Source organism: Theropithecus gelada, chromosome 1 (genome assembly GCF_003255815.1).
Source record: "Theropithecus gelada isolate Dixy chromosome 1, Tgel_1.0, whole genome shotgun sequence".
Classification (NCBI taxonomy): domain Eukaryota; kingdom Metazoa; phylum Chordata; class Mammalia; order Primates; family Cercopithecidae; genus Theropithecus; species Theropithecus gelada.
In genome coordinates this window covers 65,564,955-65,583,738 of record NC_037668.1, presented here as the reverse complement: position 1 = coordinate 65,583,738, position 18,784 = coordinate 65,564,955, and the positions used below count along the sequence as shown (strand labels likewise).

At 45.1% G+C, this 18,784-nt stretch overlaps 1 protein-coding gene and 1 non-coding gene across 2 annotated transcripts in view; one reads left to right on the top strand and one right to left on the bottom strand.

Moving 5' to 3' along the window:
* Window positions 1–18,784, top strand: part of INPP5B (inositol polyphosphate-5-phosphatase B) — an 81,465-nt gene that overhangs the window by 57,392 nt on the left and 5,289 nt on the right. The window contains 7 exon segments of the mRNA XM_025367687.1: window positions 2,651–2,762; window positions 5,700–5,809; window positions 7,568–7,703; window positions 10,466–10,576; window positions 12,034–12,196; window positions 13,025–13,260; window positions 17,425–17,538. Coding sequence (XP_025223472.1) covers window positions 2,651–2,762; window positions 5,700–5,809; window positions 7,568–7,703; window positions 10,466–10,576; window positions 12,034–12,196; window positions 13,025–13,260; window positions 17,425–17,538 — 982 coding nt within the window.
* Window positions 427–530, bottom strand: LOC112615388. The gene has a single exon (XR_003117340.1). It is a non-coding gene; the product is annotated as a U6 spliceosomal RNA (small nuclear RNA).

The following is an 18,784-nucleotide window of genomic DNA, read 5'->3' as shown; positions in this document are numbered from 1 at the left end:
TTTTTGAGACGGAGTCTTGCTCTGTCACCCAGGCTGGAGTGCAGTGGTCGGATCTCAGCTCACTGCAAGCTTCGCCTCCCGGGTTTACGCCATTCTCCTGCCTCAGCTTCCCGAGTAGCTGGAACTACAGGCGCCCGACACCATGCCTGGCTAGTTTTTTGTATTTTTTAGTAGAGACGGGGTTTCACCGGGTTAGCCAGGATGGTCTTAATCTCCTGACCTCGTGATCCGCCCACCTCGGCCTCCCAAAGTGCTGGGATTACAGGCTTGAGCCACCGCGCCCGGCCAATTTTTTGTATTTTTAGTAGAGACGGGGTTTCACTGTGTTAGCCAGGATGGTCTCGATCTCCTGACCTCATGATCTGCCCACCTTGGCCTCCCAGAGTGCTGGGATTACAGGCGTGAGCCACTGTGCCCGGCCTTCTTATTTTATTTTTAAATTTTTATTTGCATGTCATCCTTGCTCAGGGACTATGCTAATCTTCTCTGTATCATTTCAATTTTAGTATATGTGCTGCCGAAGCAAGCACACTCTACAGTATTTCTCAAGTATCATGTGTTCTTGGGAAAGTATAAGGTTTATTTATTTATATATTTGTTTTTGAGATGGAGTCTCGCTCTGTCTCCCAGGCTGGAGTGCAGTGGCACGATCTTTGCCTCATTGCAATCCCCACCTCCCAGTTCAAGCAATTCTCCTGCCTCAACCTCCTGAGTAGCTGAGACTACAGGTACGTGCCACCACGCCCGGCTAATTTTTGTATTTTGAGTAGAGAGTGGGGTTTCACCATGTTGGCCAGGCTGATCTTGAACTCCTGACCTCGTGATCTGCCCACCTCGGCCTCCCAAAGTGCTGGGATTACAGGCATGAGCCACCACGCCCGGCCATTTATTTTTTCAGTATTTAATTTTATCAACATGTGTGAGAGTCGCTGGCTGCTATAGTATATAGCAGCCAGAAATAAGAAGAAAGTGAGGCTGGGTGTAGTAGTTCATGCCTGTTATCCCAGCATTTTAGGTGGCTGAGGTAGGGGGATCACTTGAGTCCAGGGGTTGAAGACTAGCCTGGGCAACATAGTAAGAACCTGTCTCTGAAAAAAATTAAAAAATTAGCTGGGTGTGATGCTGCATGCCTGTAATCCCAGCTACTCAAGAAGCTGAGGCAGGAAGATAAGAGAAAGGGAAGAGAAGGGGAAAGACAAGGAGAGGAAAAAAGAAAAAAGAAAGGAAAGGAGAGGGAAAAGTTTATTTTGAGCAGGGAATATGACAAAACAGCAGTTGACAGCTATATTGTCGTCTGAGTTCTGGTTAAGATTTCTTTTTTTTTTTCTTTTCTTTTTTTTTAAGATTTGTTTTAATTTGGGTCTGCCTACATCCAACATTATGAAGAAAACAACCAAAGAATGAGCATCTCAAACCCAGTTTTTAGAAGTATGTTTTAGGATTTTATATATCTGTTCTTTCCAGAGCATGTATAATTGAGAGTTGGACTACATTTGTTTGCCTCCACTTGGTCTTTTTTTCCTCTTAATCCAACTTTACAAAGCTATAGTTGCAGCTGCTGAGAGCATCTTGTGCTAATTTTTGTTTCTTCTCTTTACGTTATCTCATTTATCTCTAAAACTTCCTATTTGTCTAAAGTCAAAGACTTAGAATTTTAGACTTTACGATAACAGTCGAAGCTTTGCTACTTCTTTTATGAAGAGGAAGAAGCCACTGGGGCCATGATATCTGCCAAGCAGTAAACAGAGTTACGCCTCTTGTCCTGCCTGCTGAGGTGGAACTGTCTGGAGCTTTTTGGTGTTCTGGAAGCTGACAGGATGGTTTTTCTTCTCCAGGGAGCCTAGCAGGAAGTGTCTTGCAGCCGAGCTCTTCCATTCTGGTGAACCTGCAGCATCCTAGTTTGTGAGGTCACAGCTTATGTGTCAGTTTGTCTGCTTTTAGTTTGTGGATGCATTAATTTTGGTGTGCGTGTACTGCTGTGCATATTCTCTAATGACGTGGTTGTTGGCTTCAGATACAGCAGTATTAGACTTAATGAGATGTACAGTATCATCAGAGAGGCTTCAGTTAGCTTTTTCTCAAAGTAGCAGGAGGAATAAAACACCTTCTACACTCCACTCAGCAGTGCGGAAAGAGCCAACCGATGATATACCGGTGGTTAAATCCAGGCTCCACTATAAAGTTTGAACTTTGTTTCAGAGGAACTCTGCTCTAGAAACAAAGGCTGAGAGTGTGTTTTGTGGACTGCAGTATACACAGAGGCAGAGGTGGCATCGTGGCATCATCTGAGTTGGGGTCTCTGGGTGATTGGCATGACTCTCAATTCTTGATGTTTTTGTCCTCTTCCCAGGAATGGGGTAAATTACTATCTTTTAGATCTTATTAGACTGTGTTTCCAACCTACAAGAATAAAATAATTAAGGAGAACACAAGGCTGTTTAAAATGAACTTGGACCAAGATAATTGAGCAAGCATCACATTATAATATTAAATGGGATGGCAAGAGAAAAAAATTTCCCAAACAGTTGAGCCATTTTCCCACCCACCTCCCAAGAGGCTGAGCCTCAGGGGCCTTCTGTCAGAAGCACCCTGGGTAGGTCAGGTTAAAGTTCCTCCTAAACCCTGTTACCTTTGTGCTCTGTCCTCACAGTGTGATCTTGTGGCTGGGGGACCTCAACTACAGGATAGAAGAGCTGGATGTGGAAAAAGTGAAAAAGCTCATCGAAGAGAAGGACTTTCAAACCCTGTATGCATATGATCAGGTACAGATGGCCACCTGTGCCCCCTTCCAGCGGCTGTCCTCTACTGTGAGGGCATAGAAAAGCCTGGCTTCCAGACTCCCAGCCTCTTCTTCTTTGGCTTGGGAGGTTTCCCTGAGTTCCTGATGTTGTCCAGTCATTTCTTCATTTCATCTGCATTTCCCTCTTCCATAATTGTCTCCCATTGGCTCTCTCCTGAAGCACCTTGTCTCCTTTGGGAGCAAGAGCGTGTTCTGTGTCTCATCTTCTCATTCATTTATTCAAGAGGTCTGAAGTTAGGGCTAAAAGAGTACCAAGCTTCTGTAAAGAAAGGACTTGGTATATTTAAGATGATGTAATAATTGTTTTTAGAATGAGCCTCCTTCTCCTCTGTGCTTCTCCTCACCAGACTTCTCCAGTGTGTGACAGCTCTTCCTAAATGGCTTTCCTCACTTCCTATAGGAATCAGTTCTGTAACCTGCTGTTCTCCATCATTGCTTGACGTAGCATTTCCTTCTCAGAGCACTCGCTGTTTCACAGTACAAGAGAATCTCTTTCTCTGTGACTTTTTTCTGGCTACTTCTCTCAGTAGATTTCAGACCTGTTCAGGTGGTCATGTTCAGAATGTTAAAGTCCTTTTTTGTTGTTGTTGTTCTGTATCCTCCCTTTTAGTAACCTTGGTATTGTCATTAATCTAAATCTTTCTATTATCTTTTTTTTTTTTTTTTTTTTTGAGACAGAGTCTCGCTCTGGCACCCAGGCTGTAGTGCAGTGTCGTGACCTCGCTTGTTGCAACCTCTGCCTGTTGGGTTCAAGGAATTCTCCTGCCTCAGCCTCCCAAGTAGTTGGGACTATAGGCGCGTGCCAGTATGCCTGGCTAACTTTTTATATTTTTAGTAGAGACGGGGTTTCACCATGCTGGCCAGGCTGGTCTCGAACTCCTGACCTCATGATCCACCCACCTCGGCCTCCCAAAGTGCTGGGATTACAGGCATGAGCCACCGTGCCTGGCCTCTATTATCTTACTTTCCCCAGTGCCGATTAATTAAAGAAAAAGAATCTCAACTTAGTTATGTCTTTGTCTGTTTATCTCCTCTGTGTTCTGGTGTGAGGCATTCTAATTTCCCTTGTAGTTTGATACCTATCTCTACTTGCCTTCTTTTCTGGTCTTTCCTGAAGTAATAGTACCCATTTTGTGTGTTATCTGCCTACTACATGGTTTTAAGGTCTATACGTAAGCATCAGTTTACATTTATACCTACATTTTTACTATTTTCTGTTGCTTTTTAAATAGTTTTTTTCAGGAATTTGGCAAGTAGTATCTACTAAATAGCTGATCGTGTGCAATGGTAGAGCTGACAGTTCTTCACCAGTCCATGCAGTGCCAAGTGTGGTGCTCCAGGGAAGAGGGAAGAGCACCTGTGGTTTTGATCTTGCTGAGAGTGTGATCTGGAAGGCACTCCTAAAATTAATAGGAAGGATGCTAGCTGTTTTCCTAATGTGTCAGGCACTGTTTAAGTTGACAGTGAATCTTTCTAAAGACCCTATGAGGTAGATTCTATTATAAATCCAAAATTTACAAATGGAGAAACCAAGGCACAGAGCTTCCCCCAGTTCACATAACTAATTTGACAATGCGGTTCTATCTTTGTGTATATTTGCAGCAACTGTGCTATTCAGATGAAGTGTTTGATACCTGGAAGAGAAAAACTATTAGTTTGTTAAGTGGTACCTAATCATCTTAAAGATATCTCAGTAAGATGATACTCAGGCCCTTTGGGTGTAGCTATGCTCTTATGAAAGAGCCTTAGCCAGACACAATGGCTTGCACGTGCAATTCCAATACTTTGGGAGGCCATGGTAGGAGGATCACTTGAGGCCAAGAGTTTGAGACCAGGCTAGGCAACATAGTGAGACCCTGTCTCTAAAAAATTTTTAAATATAGCTGTGTGGGGGTGCACAGCTGCAGTCCCAGCTACTTGGGAGGCTAAGGCAGGAGGATTGCCTGAACTCAGGAGATGGAGGCTGTAGTGAGCTATGGTCACACCATGGCACTCCAACCTGGGTGACAGAGTGAGACTCTACAAAATAAAAAAGATTAGGCCGGGCACAGTGGCTCATGCCTGTAATCCCAGCACTTTGGGAGGCCGAGGTGGGCGGATCATGTCAGGAGTTCGAGACCAGTCTGGCCAACATGGTGAAACCCTGTCTCTACTAAAAATACAAAAGTTAGCTGGGCATGATGGCGTATGCCTGTAATCCCAGCTACTCAGGAGCCTGAGGCAGGAGAATCACTTTAACCTGGGAGGCGGAGGTTGCGGTGAGCTGAGATCGCGCCATTGCACTCCAGCCTAGGTCACAGAGCGAGACTCTGTCTCAAAATAAATAAATAAATAAATAAATAAAAATAAAAAACATTAAAAACTTAAAAAATAAAAAATAAAAACCATATACAGGCAAAGGAGTGTTCAGCTTGTTCACTTCCTAGGAGTTAGCTAACTTAAGATCTTATAGAAGGCCGGGCGCGGTGGCTCACGCCTGTAATCCCAGCACTTTGGGAGGCTGAGACGGGCAGATCACGAGGTCAGGAGATCAAGACCATCTTGGCTAACATGGTGAAACCTCGTCTGTACTAAAAAATACAAAAAAAAGAACTAGCCGGGCGTGGTGGCGGGTGCCTGTAGTCCCAGCTACTCAAGAGGCTGAGGCAGGAGAATGGTGTGAACCCAGGAGGTGGAGTTTGCAATGAGCCGAGATCCGGCCACTGCACTCCAGCCTGGGCGACAGAGCAAGACTCCGTCTCAAAAAAAAAAAAAAAAAAAATCTTACAGAATAACTTTCTTTTGGTGCTTTTTCCCTTGGGTTAGAGTTTGAATTCCCGATTGATTTCCTTTTCTCCACTAATTCAGAGTTTGACCTTTTTATTCTGAGATTTGTTTTTTCTCCCATCCTTGTGTATAGCTGAAAATTCAAGTGGCCGCAAAGACTGTCTTTGAAGGCTTCACAGAGGGTGAGCTCACATTCCAGCCTACTTACAAGTATGATACGGGCTCTGACGACTGGGATACCAGGTAGGTCAGAGGTTGCTTCAAAGGGTTGAGCAAACGGAAACCCAGAAATTCTGGGAAGCACTTGCCCTTTTGGACCTAAGGAAGAATAAACGCTTCCTGTGACTTTTTCCCCATGTTTTGTACTCTGGTCAAAGATTTTCTCTCAGTATCTGCTCATGAAGCAGCCTTCTTTCCCATGTATTAACTTTGTGACTGCCTTAGCCTTTTGTTTCATAATAATTTTTAATACTGATTTACTTTTCAGCTATGCCTAGGATGAGATGACTCCAACTAACTTAGCTGGTACTTGGACATTACACAGTAGTTAATATTTTTGTTTGTTTGTTTTGAGATGGAGTCTCCTCTGTCACCCAGGCTAGGGTACAATGGCTGGATCTTGGCCCACTGCAACCCCTGCCTCCCGAGTTCAAGCGATTCTCCTGCCTCATCCTCCCAAGTAGCTGGGATTACAGGCATGTGCCACCAGGCCCGGCTAATTTTTGTATTTTTGTAGAGACGGGGTTTCGCCATGTTGGCCAAGCTGGTCTTGAACTCCTGACCTCAAGCCTCCCAAAGTCAGCAGTTAATATTTTTTATTAGTGCTTACCATGTGCCATGTACTATTTGATGTACTTATTTTCTCATTTAATCCTCAAGAACCTGTTGAAGTAGCTATGATTTATTAACCTCATTTTATGAGATTGGAAACTGAAGCATAGAAAAATTAAAGAGGCCCCCAAGCAGACAAGGGGTACAAGTAGGATTTGAACCCAGGCAGTGGGAATTCGAGCCTGTTCTCTTAACTAGTTTAAAAAGCATCTTTTTTTTTTTTTTGAGACGGAGTCTTGCTCTGTCGCCAGGCTGGAGTGCAGTGGCACAATCTCGGCTCACTGCAACCTCCGCCTCCTAGGTTCAAGCGATTCTCCTGCCTTAGCCTCCCGAGTAGCTGGGACTACAGGCACACACCACCACACCCAGCTAATTTTTGTATTTTTAGTAGAGACAGGGTTTCACCATGTTGGCCAGGATGGTCTCAATCTCTTGACCTCATGACCTCCTAACCTCGTGATCCCCCCGCCTTGGCCTCCCAACGTGCTGGGATTACAGGCGTGAGCCACTGCGTCTGGCCTTAACCAGGATCTTTTAAAGACCATAGGCTGGGTGCGGTGGCTCACGCCTGTAATCCCAGCACTTTGGGAGCCCGAGGTAGGCAGATTGCCTGAGCTCAGGAGTTCGAGACCAGCCTGGGCAACATGGCGAAACCCCACCTCTACTAAAATACAAAAAATTAGCCAGTCGTGGCGGAGGACACCTGAAGTCCCAGCTACTTGGGAGGCTGAGGTAGGAGAATTGCTTGAACCTGGGAGGCAGAGGTTGCAGTGAGCCGAGGACGTGCCACTGCACTCCAGCCTGGGCGACAGAGCAAGACTCCATCTCTATAAAAGAAAAATTAAAAATAAATAAATAAAAAAAAAAGACAGTAGAGTGCTTACTGTCAGATTGGTTTTTTTATTCCCTCCTGATTCTCATAGGAGGATAAAGATCAGAGAATCAGTCTGAACTCTGTTTTGGCTTTGAGCTTTCATAGTTATTTTGGATGATACTCATAGGATACATGTTATCCCTTGGTGGGCCTGAATTGCTCTTGCTGCCTCAGATGACTTAGCCATGTGGTCATGAAGGCCCTGATTCATCACTCCCCACCTAAGCCAGGGCACTTGCCAGGCAGCGGGCACTGCTGTTTCTGTGAGTACTTCCAGTGTGGACTTTGCATTTCAGTGAGAAGTGCCGTGCTCCCGCCTGGTGTGACCGGATCCTCTGGAAAGGGAAGAACATCACTCAGCTGAGTTACCAGAGCCACATGGCCCTGAAGACCAGTGACCACAAGCCTGTCAGCTCAGTGTTTCACATCGGGGTAGGTGGCAGCTGGTATCTGTTGTAATCGTTCTGGAGGGAATTGGCTTTCACAACTAAGACCATTTCTTGTCTTTCTGGTTTCTTCCTCTCCTTTTGAATGGGAGGAAGCCCTTTTTAGGGCAATTTAAAACAGTTATTAACAACTTAACCAAGTTTGTTTTAGTATGCCTCTGTAGTTTTCCTCATACATGGAAGTTCCCTTTTGCATTTTTGAACTGTCTTTTTGCAGACCTTTCTCTACATGTTTATAAATGGGTGTGTCAGTATTCTGTATACAACATTGAGGATATTTTTCCTTTTTTGTAAAAGAGATCATATTATACATTTTGCTCTGAGGACATCTTTTTTCCCCCAACTGAATATGTCTTAGGAGATCTTTCCATGACAGTGAAGGTAGAGCGTCCTTCTCACTATTTTTAAGGTTTCAAAGTATTCCATAGTATGGATGAGCCATAATGTATGTATTGATGGTCATAGAGTTATTTCCAAATTTTGCTATTATACACAGTGCTGTTGTGACCACCCTTCACATGTGTCTTTGTGTATCAGTGTATTTCTATAGAATGAAATTATTAGAGATGAAATTAGCGGTTTAGATAAAAAATGTATTTTAAATTTATTAGATCTTGCTAAATTATCCTCACAACAGTTTTACCACTTTATACTTCTGCCAACCATGTATGAGTTTATTTTCCCATACCCTTGCCAATATTGGGTTTTATCAATCTTCAAAATTTTTGCCAACCCAATAAGCAGATATTTTATTATGTTAGATTACATTTCCCTGATTACCTATGAGGTCGACATCTTTTTCTTCCTTTCCTTTTAATTTTTTTATTTTTTATTTTTTTTGAGATGGAGTCTTGCTCTATCGCCCAGGCTGGAGTGCAGTGGCGCGATTTTGGCTCACTGCAATCTCCTCCTCCCAGGTTCAAGTGATTCTCTTGCCCCAGCCTCCCAAGTAGCTGGGATTACAGGCACATTGCACCACGTCTGGCTATTTTTTTGTATTTTTAGTAGAGATGGTATTCGATTTCCTGACCTCGTGATCCACCTGACTCGGCCTCCCAAAGTGCTGTGATTATAGGCATGAGCCACCACGCCCGGCCCGTTTGTTTTTTGTTTTCGAGATGGAGTCTTGCTCTGTCGCCCAGGCTGGAGTGCAGTGGCGCGATCTTGGCTCACTGCAAGCTCTGCCTCCCAGGTTCACGCCATTCTCCTGCCTCAGCCTCCCGAGTAGCTGGGACTACAGGCGCCTGCCACCACGCCCAGCTAATTTTTTGTATTTTTAGTAGATATGGGGTCTCACCGTCTTAGCCAGGATGATCTCTATCTCCTGACCTCGTGTTCCACCCACCTCAGCCTCCCAAAGTGCTGGGATTACAGGTGTGAGCCACTGCGCCCGGCCTTTTTTTTTTTTTTTTTAAAGACACTGTCTTGTTCTGTCACCCAGGCTGGAGTGCAGTGATGCAGTGGCACAGTCACAGCGAACTGCGGCCTCGATCTGCTGGGCTTAAGCAATCCTCCCACATACATCAGCCTCCTGAGTAGGTAGGATTACAGGCATGCCTGTATGTGTGTGTCACCTTACCTGGCTAATTTTTTTTTTTTTTTTTTGAGACAGAGTCTCGCTGTGTTGCCCAGGCTGGAGTGCAGTGGCACCATCTCAGCTCACTGCAAGCTCCGCCTCCCAGGTTCACGCCATTCTCTTGCCTCAGCCTCCCGAGTAGCTGGGACTACAGGAGCCTGCCACCATGCCCGGCTAAGTTTTTGTATTTTTGGTAGAGATGGGGTTTCACCGTGTTAGCCAGGATGGTCTCTGTCTCCTGACTTCATGATCTGCCCACTTCGGCCTCCCAAAGTGCTGGGATTACAGGCCTGAGCCACTGCGCTGGGCCTTTTTTTTTTTTTTTAAGAGACAGCATCTTGCTATCTTGCCCAGACTGGTCTCAAGTGACTCATGGGCTCAGGTGATCCTTCTGCCTTGGCCCCCCAAGTGCTGGGATTACAGGCATGAGCCACCACACCGGCCTTCTCATTTATTTATTATCTATTTACAGTGATACTTTATTATCATTACAATGACTCACACCTGTAATAGCAGCACTTTGGGAGGTTGAAGTGGGTGGATTGCTTGAGCTCAGGAGTTTAAGACCAGCCTGGGCAACATGGCAAAACCCCTCATCTCTACAAAAAATGAAAAAATTAGCTGAGCATGATGGCTTGTGTCTGTGGTCCCAGCTACTTGGGGGGCTGAGGTAGGAGGATCACTTGAACCCAGAAGGCGGAGGTTGCAGTGAGCCAAGATCACTCTACTGCATTCCAGCTTGGGTGACAGCAAGACCTTGTTGCAAAAACAAACAAACAAACAAAGCTTAAGAAACACTGCTTTAAATCAAAGCCCTAGAAAAGGTTCTCACTGCTGGCCTGTTGGTGGCAGCAAGCAAAAGAGGGCTAGGTACTGGGCAAACATTTTTCTGCCCTGGGCCTAAGACCTGGCAGAACTAACTGCTAACCATGCTTTCACTTCCAAGTCTTTTTTCTGGTAATCAGGAAGCAGATGCCTGTACCACAAGCTTTACCTCTGGTAGATCCTTCTAAGTCAATTGTTAATGGAGTTCATTAATTAATTAAATCTATAGCCTTTGTTTTCTGTGTTGCTATCAACTGCTATTTCCCAGTGCTGTGAATGCCCTCTATACTGAGAAAGAGGAAATGGGCAGAAGCCAAGGTACTCAGTCTCTGATGTTTCCCTTTCAGGTGAGGGTCGTAAATGACGAGCTTTACCGGAAGACTCTGGAGGAAATTGTTCGCTCCCTGGATAAGATGGAAAATGCCAACATTCCTTCTGTGTCCCTGTCCAAGCGAGAGGTAGGAAGGACATGTTAAGAATATTAGCACTGGGCTCTGGCCGGGTGTGGTGGCTCACTCCTGTAATCCCATCACTTTGGGAGGCCGAAGTGGGCAGATCACGAGGTCAGGAGATCGAGACCATCTTGGCTAACATGGTGAAACCCCGTCTCTGCTAAAAAATACCAAAAATTAGCCAGGCATGGTGGCGGGTGCCTGTAATCCCAACTACTCGGGAGGCTGAGGCAGGAGAATGATGTGAACCCGGGAGGTGGAGCTTGCAGTGAGCCGAGATTGTGCCACTGCACTCCAGCCTGGGCAACAGAGTGAGACTCCATCTCAAAAAAAAAAAAAAAAAGTGTTGGGCTCTTCTATTCCTAGAGCTTAAATCTCCTCATCTGTTGGAGCTCAGAGTTCTAGGAGGCACCTATAGCACTCTTGGACTATGGTCTTTTCATAGACTGCTTCTAGATAAAGTGAGGCTGATGGTGTTAGCTGAGAAGAGAGAGGTTGTTGGCTTAGGTCATCATGTCCTGCTCTTCTAAACCAGAATACGGTTCAAAATGTGTTTTGGTTTTAGAATAACTATTGTGTATTCTTGCAATGGAGTTTTCTTCTTACTGATGCTTTGCTTTGAGATTAAATTGAGTTTGGATACCCATGAGTTGATGGGAGGGAAGACAGTATAGAAAAGGAATAGGTAATATAGGAAGTTGAATAAGGTCTGGAGGTTTTTTGTGGAAGAGCCACATGGATGATCAATTAAACTTGACATGCTACGAAGTTAAACCGGGGTTTAAGGTGAAGGCGTTTTTTTGTTTGGTTTGTTTGTTTTAAGCAGAGTCTCACTCTGTCACCCAGGCTGGAGTGGAATGGCATGATCTCGGCTCACTGCAACCTCCACCTCCTAGGTTCAAGCAATCCTCCTGCCTCCGCCTCCCAGTAGCTGAGATTACAGGCTGTGCCACCATGCCTAGCTAATTTTTGCATTTTTAGTAGAGATGGGGTTTTACCATGTTGGCCAGGCTGGTCTTGAACTCCTGAGCTCAAGTGATCTGCCCATCTTGGCCTCCCAAAGTGCTGGGATTATGGGCCTGAGCCACTGTGGCAGCCGCAGATGGCATTTTTAATGCCCTAGTTGTCCAGCTACTTGGAAGGATGGGCTTGATCTTCATGTGTAGAAGTGGAATTTGTGAAGGGTATTTTGTAAATGGTTTTTGCGTATAGAAGATATAAACTTTGACTTTCTTCAGGAAATAGACATACAAAAACAAATGGAATTTTTGGATTTTGGGTTAAACACAGATAACTAGTCTTTAGTGGGAACTGTGGCCTCCCAGGTAAATACTTAAAGCAGAAACATTTAAAAGAGATGGTCCTTCATTTTCTTTCCATGGTAAGGATTGCCCAGTTGGGGTGGCTGGGCAGGTTGCCGAGGAAAGGGCACTCGTTTTTACTGACCTCTGGCTTCTTCCCAGTTCTGTTTTCAGAATGTGAAGTACATGCAATTGAAAGTAGAATCCTTTACAATTCATAATGGACAAGTACCCTGTCATTTTGAATTCATCAACAAGCCTGATGAAGAGTCTTACTGTAAGCAGTGGCTGAATGCCAACCCCAGCAGAGGCTTCCTCCTGCCTGGTAAGCCCTCTGTTCCTAGCTTCCTGGTATCTGGTTTGGGGAATGCCTTACTCTATATATGCTCATTTTCCTAAAATGAGCTTTTTGCTTGAGTGTTTTATTCTCTGCTTGAGGCTTTTTAAAAAGCCCTATAGATGAACCCATTCATAAATAAAATAGAAAATAGTGGGGAGCATGAGTTCAGTTTCAAAAGCATTCTCAGTCATTTATATGTTCCATAATTTCACAGAAAGAGAAAACATAAGATTGCTGTAAATCAGGTGCTGCTGTTAAAGGAACCATTTTGCTATCTTGCTATAATCAACTCCCAATTATCTGCTCTTGATAATGGGGAAGTTGATCCAGAAATTATATCTGGCTCTGGAATGTACCATCCACATTTTTCCTGACTTCTCCTTCGCACTCTGCATGGTACTATGTGATGGAACAATGAAGGGTGTTTTGTGGACAATTCATAGGCTGATAATTGCATTACACTTCTACTGAATCAGGCATTTTCATCTTACCTGGCTCAGGGAAGGCTCTTTGATCCATGTCTTCTTATTCTGTTAGTATTTCTAGCTTAAGCTATGCTCCTTAGTACTTAAATTTTATAGCATTTGTCTATTCAAATGTTTTTGTTTGTTGTTTTCGTATTCCCAGTTGGACTATAAACTCTTTGTTCTTATGTCTCCTGCATGCTAAGCACATTTAGATGCTTGTTGGTTGGCTGATACCTTTTCTTTCCTTTTCCTAACTCTTTATGGCTTACCCGCTTCCCTCCTATTTTCTTTCCCCTTTCCTCTTGGCCTCCCCTCAGCCAACATTATTTTTAAAATTTCTCTGCAGATTCTGACATTGAGATTGAACTGGAGCTCTTCGTAAATAAGACGACAGCTACAAAGCTCAACTCGGGTGAAGACAAAATTGAGGACATTCTGGTTTTGCACTTGGACAGGGGAAAGGATTACTTTTTATCTGTGTCTGGGAATTACCTGCCCAGCTGTTTCGGGTCTCCCATTCATACACTGTGTTACATGAGAGAGCCAATCTTGGACCTACCACTTGAAACTATTAGTGAGCTGGTGAGTAATATGCCACAAAGAAACATCTAGAACTTTGTAGCAGCCAAGCCAGTCAAACAAGATATTCCTATGCCTACCTTCCTAGGGACTTAGACATTCTTCAGCCTCCTAGAGCTTGCTTAGTGTATCAGCTGTATATTGCTGTGCTACAAACCATCCTGAAATTTTAGTAGTTTTTAACACCGAGTTATTGCTTCTCATGATTCTGTGGGTTTCCAATATGGGTCTTCTGCTGGTCTCACCTAGCCCCATTTGTGTGGTTATAATCAGATGGCAGCTGTGATGGCCAGAGGGCTCCAGATGGCCTCTCTCACATGTCTTGGTGTTAGCTTTTCTCTGAGTTTCACTCACCACATGGGCTTATCATTCAGAAGGCTAGCTCAGGCTTCTGTAGGCAGTAGCAAGAACATGAGAGAAGAACTGTAAGGCCTTTTGTAGCATAGGCTCCAAAATGCATACAAGGCCACTTCTGCCATGTTTTATTGGTAGAGCAAGTTGTGAAGCCAGACTAGAGATTCTACGAGTGGAGAAAGACTCCACTTTTTTTTTTGAGACGGAGTTTCACTCTTGTTGCCCAGGCTGGAGTGCAATGACGTGATCTTGGCTCATCATAACCTCTGCCTCCCGGGTTCAAGTGATTCTCCTGCCTCAGGCTCCCGAGTAGCTGGGACTACAGGCATGTCCCACCATGCCTGGCTAATTTTTTTTGTGTTTTTAGTAGAGATGAGGTTTCTCCATGTTGGTCACACTGATCTTGAACTCCCGACCTCAGGTGATGATCCACCTGCCTCAGCCTCCCAAAGTGCTGGGATTACAGGCATGAGCCGCCGCGCCTGACTTTTTTTTTCTTTCTTTTTTTTTTTTTTTGAGATGGAGTCTCTCTCTGTTGTCCAGGTTGGAATGCAGTGGCACATCTTGGCTCACTGCAACCACCATCTCCCGGGTTCAATCAATTCTCCCATCTCAGCCTCCCGAGTAGTTGAGATTTTGAGATTACAGGCACCCACCATCATGCCCAGCTAATTTTTGTATTTTAGTAGAGACAGGATTTCACCATGTTGGCCAGGCTGGTCTTGAACTCCTGACCTCAGGTGATCCGCCCGCCTCAGCCTCCCAAAGTGCTAGGATTACAGGCGTGAGCCACTGCACCCAGCCAATTTTTGTATTTTTAATAAAGACGGAGTTTCACCATGTTGACCAGGCTGGTCTTGAACTCCTGATCTCAAGTGATCTGCCCTCCTCAGCTTTCCAAAGTGTTGGGATTGCAGGTGTGAGCCACCACGCCTGGCTTGTTTCGTTTTGTGAGTTGGAGTCTCACTTTGTCACCCAGGCTGGAGTGCAGTGGCATGATCGTGGCTTACTGCAACCTCTGCCTCCCGGGTTCAAACGATTCTCCTGCCTCAGCCTCCCAAGTAGCTGGGATTACAGGTACCCGCCACCATACCCGGCTAATTTTTGTATTTTCTGTAGTGACGGGGTTTCACCATGTTGGCCAGGCTGGTCTCAAACTCCTGACCTCAGATTATCCACCCGCCCTGGCTTCCCAAAGTGTAGGGATTACAGGCGTGAGCCACTGTGCCCGGCCCTTATTTTTATTTTTATTTTTATTTTTTTTCTGAGACAGAGTCTTACTCTGTCACCCAGGCTGGAGTGCAGTGGAGCGATCTCGGCTCACTGCAACCTCTGCCGCCCGCGTTGCAGTGATTCTCATGCCTCAGCCTCCCCAGTAGCTGGAAGGTTGCTTAGTGCAACCTCTGCCACCTGGGTTGCAAGCGATTCTCGTGCCTCAGCCTCCCAGTACCTGGGACTACAAGTGTGCACCACCATGCCCAGCTAATTTTTTAATATTTTTAGTAGAGACGAGGTTTCGCCTTGTTGGCCAGGCTGTTCTCGAACTCCTGACCTCAGCTGATCCACCTACCTCGGCCTCTCCAAGTGTTGGGATTACAGGCATAAGCCACCATGCCCTTCCTAACTCCACTTCTTGATAGGAAAGAAAAGCTGCAAAATGCTGCGGCCATGTTTTTCAGTATTTCACTTATAGTACGTGTCTTTGTTTGGGCTGCTATAACAGTATACCATAGACTGGGTGGTTTATCAAAAACAGAAATTTATTTCTCACAGTTCTGGAGACTGGGAAGTCCAAGATCAAGGCACTGCCAGATTTGGTGTCTGGTGAGGGCCTACCTCCTGGTTCATAGAGGGCCATCTTTGCACTGTGTTCTTACATGGCAGAAGAGGTGAGGGAGGTCTCTGAGGTGTATTGTTTAGGGGCACTAATCCCATTCATCAGGGCAGAGCCCTTATGCTCTATCCATCTCCCAAAGGCCCTACCTCCTAATACCATCACCCGAGGGATTAGGTTTCAACGTATGTATTTGAGAGGGACATACACATTCAGTCTGTAGCAGCACATTAGAGAAACTCAGCCATGGGTTGGACATAGTGACTCAGAACTGTAATCCTAGCACTTTGGAAGGCCAAGGCAGGAGAAATGTTTTAGGCCAGGACTTTGAGACCAGCCTGTGCAACATAATGAGACTCCATCTCTACAAAACAATTAAGAAATGAGCTGGGTACGGGGGTGTGCACTTGTAGTCCTAGCTACTTGGAAAGCCGAGGTGGGAGGGAGACTGGGAGTTCAAGACTGCAGTACCTGAGCAATAGCGCAAGACCCTATCTCTGAAAAAAAAAGAAGACAAACTCAGCCATGAACTCCAAAATAATGAAAGTTCCATTGTCAATGATATCATTCTTTTGTTTCTTTTAAATCATCATTGGTAGGTTATCATCCTAAACTAAATTTGCTGCGATCTAAAAGGTTCCTATGGAGACAATTCTAATACAAGGGAACTAATTTGGAGCATATCTATGGTAATATGTATGCTGTTTTTCCAATGCATTTTTAAATTTAGGGAGTCTTGAATTCCCTCTTCTTCATCATGTAGATGAAAACGGGCCCAATCAAGGAGAGTGATTTGTCACAGGTCATATGGTGAGTTAACAGTGGACCTGGAGGCTGGGCACAGTGGCTCACGCCTGTAATCCCAGAACTTTGGGAGGCCGAGGCAGGTGGATCACGAGGTCAGGAATTCGAGACCAGCCTGGCCAAGATGGTGAAACCCCATCTCTACTAAAAATAAAAAAAATTAGCTGGGCGTGGTGGCAGGTGCCTGTATTCCCAGCTGCTTGGGAGGCTGAGGCAGGAGAATCGCTTGAACTCGGGAGGTGGAGGTTGCAGCGAGCCAAGATCGCACTACTGCACTGAGCCTGGGTGACAGAGCAAGACTCTGTCTGAAATAAATAAATAAATAAATAAATAAATAAATAAATAAAAACAGTGGACCTGGAGGCTGGGTACGGTGGCTCACGCCTGTAATCTCAGCACTTTGGGAGGCTGAGATGGGTAGATCACTTGAGTCCAGGTGTTCAAGACCAGCCTGGGCAACATAGCAAGACCCCATCTCAAAATTAAAAAAAAAAAATCAATAAAAAAAAAAATCAGACTGGGCGTGGTGGCTCACGCCTGTAATCCTAACACTTTGGGAGGCTGAGGCAGGTGGATTGCTTGAGCTCAGGAGTTCGAGACCAGCCTGAGCAACATGGTGAAACCCCGTCTCTACTAAAATAACAAAAAATTAGCCAAGGCGTGATGGCACATACCTGTAATCCCAGCTACTAGGGAGGCTGAGACAGGAGAATTGCTTGAACCTGGGAGGTGGAGGTTGCAGTGAGCCGAGATCGTGCCATTGCACTCTAGCCTGGGCGACAGAGTGAGACTCCATCTCAAAAAAATAAAAATCAAAACAGTGGTCCGGGGCCTTGAACTCAGATTTTTGGACTTCCAAGTCTGTGCTGTTTCCTCACCAGACCACATCTTCTCTCTGGTTCTATAGTGAAATGCTATAGGAATGATTTTTTTCCTAAAAAGATGGTGCATATTTCACCTGATTCATTGAAACTGCTTGTCATAACCCTCTCCTGATCCTCAAAAATTACCTTTTGTTCCTTGATCATACCACCTGATTTCATTTCTGTCTGTGGAATGTGTGGTTAGGGGCAGTGAAATGTTTTCCTTTTTCCGTGGGTTTGCCGTTCCCATGCCATGCATTTTCCTGGAGCCAGCCTGGCAGAAGTTCTGTCATGATCTTGATTGTTTTCCAGACTCTGATGCCAATACAGACAGGAGATGATGGCAGCCAGTTGGAGAGCCCCATGGAAATCCCCAAAGAGCTCTGGATGATGGTTGATTACCTGTACCGAAATGCTGTCCAGCAGGTAGGTTGTGTTTAAGCATTCAGACCTGATTGAGGCCAGGTTGCCTTGAGAAGGACCATCAGCCCCAAGAACTTTTTGCATAAGGAACCTGTGGAGAACTGTTCTTCACCCAGGGAGGGGAGGAAGGATAGATAGTATGCCATGTTTCACACTCCTGGGAGACCCTGCTATTTTTTTTTTTTTTTTTTTGAGACAGAGTCTTACTCTGTTGCCCAGGCTGGAGTGCAATGGTGCAATCTCAGTTCACTGCAACCTCCGCCTCCCAGATTCAAGTGATTCTCCTGCCTCAGTCTCCCAAGTAGCTAGGATTACAGGCACCCGCCATCATGCCTGGCTAATTTTTGTATTTTTGTAGAGATGGAGTTTCACCATGTTGGCCAGGCTGGTCTTGCAACTCCTGACCTCAGGTGATCTGCCCGCCTCAGCCTCCCAAAGTGCTGGGATGACAGGTGTGAGCCACCAGGCCCTGCCAGAGGCCCTGCTATTACATGCAGTACCTGGTTACCCCCAAGGGAAGCAGCGTTGCATAGGAAGGCCATCCCGGCACAGCGCAGCATGTTCCTTCCCATGGCCTCTGGGGTCCTCCAGCCGGAAAGCTGCCTGGAGGCCTCTCAGGATGTCATCGCTCTCCTTCAGGAACTCTCACCAGCTTCTGGGAATGGGTGGGGCCAACTTGTTGATAAACCAAGCAGAGGCAGGGGAGCAGATGCAACCCCTGGGCCACAAATTTGGAGGCCTGATTTCTAGAGTGACTAGGGCAGGCTTCACTAATCAGATCAGTTAGTGTCACTGACCTGTTTATGTAGGTTTCAGGGAGACCTATACCAACTACAAGCCCACTTGACCACTTCAGAGCAACATCTTTTTTTTTTTTTAATATGCATTCTTATGATATTCCATTTTCACTTTTTTCCTCCTCACATTTATTGAGAGTTGCAGTGTACCAATCACTATTCTAACTGTTTTTTACAGCATTGCCTCTAGTTTTCACAGTGGTTCTCAGATGAGGAAACAGATGCCTGGAAAGGTGAATAACTTGGTTAACGTCCCCAAGCTGATAAATGGGCAGAGGTAGAATTTGAATACAGTGAATCTGGCTAGAGAAGTCATATTCTTCAGTGCTGTACTATTCTACTTTCTCTGTAGCCCTCCTTTCAAATGAAACTTTTGAGCAATACATATAATATTATTATTAATACAGTTACATGGTATTAAGTCATTTTATAAAACAAATGAACATAAAGTA